The sequence below is a fragment of the Mesitornis unicolor genome, unplaced genomic scaffold, assembly GCF_000695765.1.
Source record: "Mesitornis unicolor isolate BGI_N332 unplaced genomic scaffold, ASM69576v1 scaffold1763, whole genome shotgun sequence".
Taxonomy (NCBI): domain Eukaryota; kingdom Metazoa; phylum Chordata; class Aves; order Mesitornithiformes; family Mesitornithidae; genus Mesitornis; species Mesitornis unicolor.
The window spans coordinates 53-9080 of NW_010176509.1; the positions used below are offsets into that span (position 1 = coordinate 53).

General features: G+C 42.3%; 1 protein-coding gene and 1 pseudogene across 1 annotated transcript in view; both read left to right on the forward strand.

The window, feature by feature from the left end:
* Nucleotides 1–4216: 4216 nt before the first annotated feature.
* On the forward strand, nt 4217–6230 carry LOC104538512 (annotated as a pseudogene).
* Nucleotides 6231–6529: 299 nt separating this feature from the next.
* LOC104538513 (adenomatous polyposis coli protein-like) overlaps nt 6530–9028 on the forward strand; it is a 9958-nt gene continuing 7459 nt past the window's right edge. Inside the window, 2 exon segments of the mRNA XM_010181746.1 lie at nt 6530–6559; nt 8109–8225. Of these exon segments, the coding sequence (XP_010180048.1) occupies nt 6530–6559; nt 8109–8225 (147 nt within the window).

Below are 9028 nucleotides of genomic sequence, written 5' to 3' on the forward strand. Positions count from 1 at the left end.
GTGCCCTGTTCATAGAGCACTTTCTCTTTTTTTAATTAGGCTATCTCTTCAAAATGTTCCATCCTTCCCAGTCTGATTCTCTTTTTTTTCCATGCTCATTCTTATGTTGTCTTGTCAGCATTAACTTTGATGCAAAGATTGTACCCGTATTTTTTTCTGTAAATTTTGAATAACAACTTTGTGGTTGTTGTGGTTTAGGGCTGCGCTGGCCACTAAATCCTGGACAGACGCTCTCTATTAACCCCTCTTCCCTCCCCAGAAGGAGAAGAGAATGCATCTTGTTCCAGCAATCAGAGCATGAGTTGTGGTGTCATGGTTTAGGGCTGCGCTGGCCACTAAATCCTGGACAGACGCTCTCTATTAACCCCTCTCCCCTCCCCAGAAGGAGAAGAGAAAGAGAATAAGGGAGAGAGACTTATGGGTTGGAAAAGAAAACTAACAGATTTAATGAAACAATAATACTAATACCACAGGATAATATTGTAAATAGGAAAATAATGAAATATATACAAATATTTACAAAACTAATATCAAATCCTCCCCCCACTCCCCAATGACAATTACATCACCAGAGGCTCTGCAGAGCAGGGCACGGGAAAAGTCCCAGAAAGGACTCAGCAGCAGGTGGGAACTGGATTCAAGAACAGGATTCAGGAACGCACAGATTGGGACCAAAGGCAGATGAACTAGCAGGGTTCTGCTCGAACATCGGCTATGGCAGAAGAAATGGAAGAAAAGCTTGACCCTCGTGATTCCTTAGCTTTATACTGAGTATGATGTATGTGGAACCTTGCTGGTTAGTTTTGGGTCATTTGTCCTGTCTGCTCCTCCCTGCACGTGCAACACCTCCCTTATGACACCCCAATAGAGCACCCATGATGTGGCAATGGCCTTGGTCTACGTAGGTGCAAGTATAAGCTAGAGCTATATTTACCTACCATACCTAATAGTAACTATAAACATCAAGCCCTATCACTTGTAGAAATGAACACTGTCTGGAAAAACATGCCATTAGTTTCAGAAAGTACAGTCACTTAGAAGAGACTTAACTGAAAAGTAAAATCACTTAATAGAGAATGAGTTCTATTTAGCTCAAACCAGGACATTGGTTATAAAAATACTAGACTCTGGGTCAAATTCTGTTTTCTCACCAAAGTAAAATTCACTTTTATGACCCAGATCTGTTAGTGGAAGTCCAGTTTTCAAGATAAGTTTGAGCAATCTGAGATTCACTGATTTAGTTTACTAGCGATAGTGCTAATGGACTAGGATTACCCTGAGGATAAAGTAGTATTGTGGCATCTTAGGCCACTCCTACACTAGCAGCAAATAAATAATGGACTAATAACAGTAGAGGAAGCTCTACTTCAAAGGAGAATCTGTATGACACTTGATAAGGTTGTTCTCTTAGTACATATATACCCACATTTTACACCAGCACCTCCTAAAGAAACTTTGTTCAAGTGTCAGCAAAGTGTTTGGTGTTAAACCAGAGTGTCTCTTCCAGTGTGTCATGCTCTGTAAAGGAAAATATCCTGTAAATAGTCTTTTCTTAAATCTTATAAAGTGCTTAGGGTGATCTTGAGAGTTGAGAGCACAGAACTGTGGTGTGGTGTGGAAGTTAAAATTATTAATCATTATAATCTACTTTAATAAATAGATAAAGTAAACAGATCAGAAAAGCTTTTGGAAAGGAAAACCCTGTTTTCCTTGCAGTTTGAGTGAATCATTGGAAAATAGATGAAAGAACAATTTTAAATAAAATTGAGTTTCTGTCTGAAGACACTGTTGACAAAAATAATTTCTCCACTAATTGAGAAGCTAAGTAATTATGGTTGAGAAAATAGTTAAAATTACAGAAAGGATACTGGGTATATTCTCTGATTTGTTATTAGGACAGGTATTAAGTATATTTACTACTCTTGAAAAGGAAGTCAACTGCAGGATGCCAGTGTTGTGTAATTATTTAGATTTATCATGATTAAAGAGGATTGTGAGGAAGTCCAGAAGTGTATAAAACTTTTTAAAATAAACAGCACAGACAATTTATCATTTAAATGAAAAGTACTATATGTTGGAAGAAGTAAATGCAACTGTTCATACACATTACTACTTTTCTGAATGGTTGTAGTTCATTTAAAATGAGTTTGAAATCACTGAAGTGACAAGTCAACAAAAGCATTTGCTCAATATGCAGCAAGTGTTTAAAAAGCAAAGAGGAATTTGCAATACATGGATTTTTTTATTTCTGAACAGCTAATGATAAAAAATGCAGAAAAGATTTGAGTTAGGAAAAATAAGTGACTTTAAACATTGAAATATGTTTATATTGAAAGACAAGTATTGAAAGACAGACTGTTTTGGTCATAAGCATATGAGGACATGAGAGAGGAAAAACAACATAAGGAATGATGTAACACACGTAAATTGTGCCTGTTACTCATTTTTATCATTGAAATGAAAACCAACACATTTAAATTAGCCATTAAAGGTCAAGACCAATAGTTCAGTAATATTTTTTAAAACTTTGTTAGGGAGGGCTGAATCTAGTATCCCAACAGGCTGTTGCAGCTCCATTGCCCCCAGATCAAACCAGTAGAGAGGCTGAAAATGTATTCCCACTAGGCGCGCGCGCACACACACACACACACAGAGGACACATGTAACACCACATGCATACATAGGTACACGACTGGCCACAAAGATCACAGACGGACACACAGAGCACTCTCACAAGGACTGCAACAGCCTTACCCTGCTCCCCTCTCTGGTTGAGCAGGATGGAGATCCAGTAGTGAGAACATATATACATATACATACATACATATATATATATATATATGCGCATATGTGCAAGGTGGATTCCTCCAGCAGCTGGGCTCAGACACAGTCTGCCCAGTAGCTGGTTTCTGGATCTCAGTTTCCCCAGTTGCTGGCACCTGGACATAGGAGCCCCTGAGACCACAGCCCTACTTCAGTTGCTGGTATAGACTGTCAATTAATTGTAACAAGAACGAGAACAACGATAATAAAGCAATTAAAGTTATACTCAGCTCACAAACAGCAGCCACTGGCTGTACACCAACAACAACGCAACAGGAGGGGTAAGCCTCAGGAACCAATACAGGCCGCCATCACGAAGGGAAGGGATCGAAATGGGCCAAAGAAGAAGCAGGAAGGGAATGCGAAGGGGATGCGAAGGGGTCGTCCCCTGCAGGCTCTCCCATTTATAGTGAGTGTAACGTTTATGGGATAGAATACATCATTATTGGTCAGCTTGGATCAGACCCAGATCATCTGTCCTGGGTCACCTATCCCAGAGAGTCCCGGGCTCTCGCTCCTCCACCGCCTTTTCTCTTGTGCAGAGAGAAGGAAAAAAACCTAAAAGATACTGTAACCACAGGTGCAGGCGAATCCTTGAAAAAAATAAATATCTGCCATAGAAACAAAAACAATTACCTTTTCAGCTTCATAAGGAAAATAACTTCATTAAAGCAATCCTGCTTTGCTGAAACATTAAAAGGGAATTCTACAATTCAGTCCCAGCAAAATCAGGACAGGGATATATAGGCTTACAGCTGCCCGTAAATGCATGGTGTTAAATATTCTTTGATGACTATGACCAGTTAGGGAGGGATGGAACCCATCTGTCTAGAAGAGACAAGGGAAATTTGGCAGCAGGCAGGCAAACTTGATGAGGCAGGCTTTAAACTGAAGGACTCAGGGGTGGGGACCAAAATGGCAATGTTCATGCCATCACATCCAACTGGGGAGTAAGCCAGGCCAACCACAGCAGATGTTCCTTAGCTGCCTCCCAAGACAAGAGCCAGAAGTCCAACCACCTCAAGGATGGTTATGGTTATGGTTATGGTTATGGTTATGGTGGATCATCTTGCACTCCTCCAGGGAAACCTGCATGCTGGACTACCTCTCTGAAATGCCTGTACACCAACGCAAGCAGCATGGGGAATAAATAGGAAGAACTAGAGATCTGTGTGCAGTTGCAGAGCTGTGGTCTCATTGCAATTACAGAGACATGGTAGGATAGCTTGCATGACTGGAATGCTGTCATGGCTGGCTACGTACTTTTTAGGAAAGGTGGGGTGGTAGAGTTGCTCTTTGTGTGAGAAAGCAACTGGAATGTATCAAGCTCTGCTTAGGGGTGCATGAAGAATGAGTCGAGAGCTTATGGGTAAGAAATAAGGGGCAGGCTAATATGGGTGACACTGTTGTGGGTGTTTACTACAGGCCACCTGATCGGGAAGAGGAAGTTGATGAGGCCTTCTACAGACATCTGAAAGTAACCTCACGATCACAGGCCCTGGTTCTCATCGGGGACTTCAACCACCCTGATATTTGCTGGAAAGGCAACACAGCTAGGCACACACAGTCCAGGATATTCCTGCAGTGCATTGATGATAACACAGGTGGTGGAGGAGCCAATGAGGAGAGGTGTGCTCCTAGACCTTGTACCAACAAACAAATAAGGTCTGGTTGGGGATGTGAAAGTTGGAGATAGCCTTGGCTGCAGTGACCATGAGATGGTGGAGTTCAGGATCCTTCAGGAAGAAGCAGGGCAACAAGTAGGATTACAAACCTGGACTTCAGGAGAGCTAACTTTGGCCTCTTCAAAGACCTACTTGGGGAGGAATCCCATGGGATAGGGCTCTAGAAGGTAGCGGGGTCCAAGAGAGCTGGTTAATATTCAAGCACTATTTTCTCCAAGATCAAGATCGGTTCATCTCTATGAGTAAGAAATCAAGCAAAGGAGGCAGGAGACCTACATGGATGAGCAAGGAGCTTCTGGATAAACTCAAATGGAAGAAGGAAGTTTGCAGAATGTGGAAAAAGGGACTGGCCCCTTGGAAGAAATATAGGAACAGTGTCAGAGGATGCAGAGATGCGACAAGGAAGGCTAAGGCCCACTTGGAATTAAATCTGGCAAGAGATGTCAAGAACAAGAAGAAAGGCTTTGCAAGTACATCAGTAGCAAAAAGAAGACTAGGGAAAATGTGAACCCACTGATGAATGAGGTGGGTGCCCTTGTGACGGAGGATACAGAGAAGGTGGAGTTACTGAATGCAATCTTTGCTTCAGTCTTTACTACTAAGGCTGATCCTCAAGAATCCCAGACCCTGCAGGTAAGAGAGAAAGTCTGGAGAAAAGACTTTCCCTTGCTCGAGGAGGATCACGTTAGAGATTATTTAGGCAAACTCCACACCCACAAATCCGTTGGCTCCGATGGGATGCACCCATGAGTGCTGAGGGAGCTGGCAGATGTTATTGCTAAGCCACTCTCCATCATCTTTGAAAGGTCATGGAGAACAGGAGAGGTTCCTGAAAACTGGAGGATAGCCAATATCACTCCAGCCTTCCAAAAGGGCACAGGAAACTACAGGTCAGTCAGCCTCACCTCCATCCCTGGAAAGGTGATGGAACAGCTCCTTCTGGATGTCATCTCTAAGAATGTGGAGGAAAAGAAGGATATCCAGAGCGGTCAACATGGATTCGCCAAGGGGAAATCATGCTTGACCAATCTGATAGCCTTCTATGATGGTGTGACTGTCTGGGTAGATGAGGGGAGAGCAATGGATGTTGTCTACCTTGACTTCGGCAAGGCTTTTGACACTGTCTCCCATAACATCCTCATAGGTAACCCACACTTCCTAAAGTGTGGGTTGGATGAGTAGACAGTGAAGTGGATTGAGAAATAGCTGAACGGCAGAGCTCAAAGGGTTGTAGTCAGTGGCGCAGACTCTAGCTGGAAGCCTGTGGCTAGCAGTGTTCCCCAGGGGTCAGTACTGGGTAAAATATTGTTCAACATATTTATCAATGACTTGGATGAAGGGACAGAGTGTACCCTCAGCAAGTTTGCTGATGATGCAAAAGGGGGAGGAGTGGCTGACACACCAGAAGTCTGTGCTGCCATTCAGTGTGACTCAGACAGGCTGGAGAGTTGGGCGGAGAGGAACCTAATTAAATTCAACAAAGACAAGTGTAGAATCCTGCACCTGGGGAGGAATAACCCTATGTACCAGTACAGGATGGGGGCTGACCTGCTGGAGAGCAGCTCAAGGGAAAAGGACCTTGGAGCCCTGGTGGACAGCAGGCTGACCATGAGACAGCAATGTGCCCTAGTGGCCAAGAAGGCCAATGTCATCCTAGGGTGCATTAAGAAGAGTGGGGTCAGCAGGTTGAGGGAGGTTATCCTCCCTCTCTGCTCTGCCCTGATGAGGCCACATCTGGAATAATGCATCCAATTCTGGGCTCCCCAGTTCAAGAAGGACAAGAAACTCCTGGAGAGAGTCCAGCATAGATTCATTAAGATGATGAGGGGACTGGAGCATCTTCCATATGAGGAAAGGCTGAGAGAGCTGGGTTTGTTTAGTCTGCAGAAGAGGAGACTGAGGGGGGATCTCATTAATGCTTATAAATATCTAAAGGACAGATGGGATGAGACTCTTCTCAGTTGTGCCATTGTTGCGAAAAACGGGGAAATAAATCCAGTCTTATGAGGCCGGCATCGAATATGCGACAGACGGAAGTCTGGGAACAAATAGTAATCGTTTATTTACAGCAACATTTACAGGTTCTTTTGGATTGCCGGAGATAAATTGAAAGGCTACAGGTGCGTTAAAGGTTGTATAACTAATATAATAGCAACAACGCACTATGAAACACAAACACTAACAACAACAACAACTTGCCCGCAGTAAGCCCAGCTGCTTGGCAAATAACCAAGCCCGTCGAACAGAAATACAGTGGAGCAAAACCAAGAATACACTCAGGGAAGCCTAGAAATGAACCTGAGAAGAAATATAAAGTACACTCAGGGAGCATGCACCTGAGGAGAAATATATCACTCAGCATTAGCTGAGGTAAATAATCTTACCCACAAGGTGACCCGAGTGGTGGGGATGGAGAGGGACCGAATTCGTCAATCCATCCAGTCATCAGTATAGTTCCGAGTTCATCCTGTCCCCCAGATAAGGGCTCCCATGTAAGTTACCTTGGCCAGCATTCTGACCAAGGGAGGAGGTTCTCATTACTCCATGGCTGGAGAAGTAACTCCCCATTTCTAGCATGGATCTTAGGGTTTTTATTCCCTGATGTACCTGACAGCAGGCAAGAGTGTGCCTGAGTGGATTAGACCACCTGGGGTGTTTGTCTTTAGCAGCATTTCCCCTTGTATTCGGTGCATTACCGAAACCTGTTTAAACTATGAGCCAGACCGATCCTTACACCAGTGACAGGACAAGGGGCAATGGTCAGAAACTGGAACACAGGTATTTCTATCTGAACATGGGTAAAAATCTCTTTACTTTGAGGGTGACAGAACTGGAACAGGCTGCCCAGAGGTTGTGAAGTCTCCTTCTCTGGAGACACTCAAAACCCCCTTGGACGCTATCTTGTGCAACCTGCTGTAGGTGAATCTGCTGTAGCAAGGAGGTTGGACTTGATCATCTCCAGAGGTCCTTTCCAACCCTTACCATTCTGTGATTCTGTGATTCTGTGTTTTAATGACTGTCCACTCTCGTGATAGTTGCACTTTATTTTGAAGCATCTCAGTCTAGCTGTTGCCAAGGACAAGAACCTAGGCTGAATGCCTACCCATCTTCAATGTATAACTATTCTGATTATAAAAAACACAGTGTATTCAAAGAGCTTGATTAACATTAATAAAGGTAATCATACCATACCTCTGAGGGACAGATTAGTATGATTGTTCTATTTTACAAGTAGAAAAGCTCAGGAAAAAGATTATATAAGTCTCTCTCCTGTGACTGCATAATAAGTCTAGAGCAGACATCAGATTGGAGCACAAATCTGATGTTTTGGTCCAATTTTTCAGCCAGTGTGGAAAGCAGGGAATCTGCTTTCAGTTCTTTAATTTTTTAGTACCTTGGATCAAACATTATACTGAAATCTTAGGACAGTCTAGCTGGCAATAACAAAAAGTGAGTTTCGGCAAAAAAGCTAGTTCAACAGCTGAACAGTGCCACTGTTAATGAATTCTATAGTGTCGTAGAAATCCAGGAGGAAACGCTGATAACCTACTAAAGGAGTAGCTATTTTGAGATATGTTATTTTTCTTTCATGTTTTTCAGGTCATTGCAAGTGTTTTGAGGAACTTGTCCTGGCGAGCAGATGTAAACAGCAAAAAGACTCTACGTGAAGTTGGAAGTGTGAAAGCATTGATGGAATGTGCTTTAGAAGTTAAGAAGGTATCGTATATAAATTATGATATAAATTTTGGAGAGATTGCATTAATTTTACAGAAAATACAAATATTACTATCCTTTTTTTGACATAAGGAGTTAAATATTTGCTGTGTTTCAGGTACTTTCCTGAATTGCAGGAATTGCATTGAGTTAACTGGATAGTAGATCACAACATAGCAATGACATCTGAAAACTACTAGCATTTCTGTAATTTTATTTACAAGGGTTGATAGCTTTCACTCTTCAGTTTCATGAGTTGTGCTGTTCCAATAGCCTTTTTTTATAATTTTGCAATTTTAATAAAACCATCTAATTTTGTGAATTTGTCATTCTAGAGATGTCTACTTGATATCCCAACGGGATTATATTCCATCCCAGTGTCCCCTGCCAGCTAATCTACAAATTTATTACTGTTATGGCATCTGACAAGTATTGTGGTACATACTTCTGAAACTCTGTGGCAAGCAATAGCAAATCCATAGCTGAGGAAAGGAGAGAGAAGCAAACAAAAGCAGTTGTGTGCACTGCTGCTTGCCTCAAGTTTATCAGCACAGAAGCAGAGCCGGAAACACATTTAATTCTCATTTGTGAAGAGAGAAATAGTGGCATATGCAGTAAAACAGAAAGCAAAACTTTGGTCATCAACATACAAACAGTAGAGATTTCATGCCAATCAAAAATCAAATTCTACACTGAACTGGGAAGAAGCTAAATTCCATGGTCAATGAATTCTGTTCTTTGAAAATCTGGATTAGAATAAGTGAGGCAATTTGTGTCTCTGAGCTGTATTTTTAGACTGTGTGCAG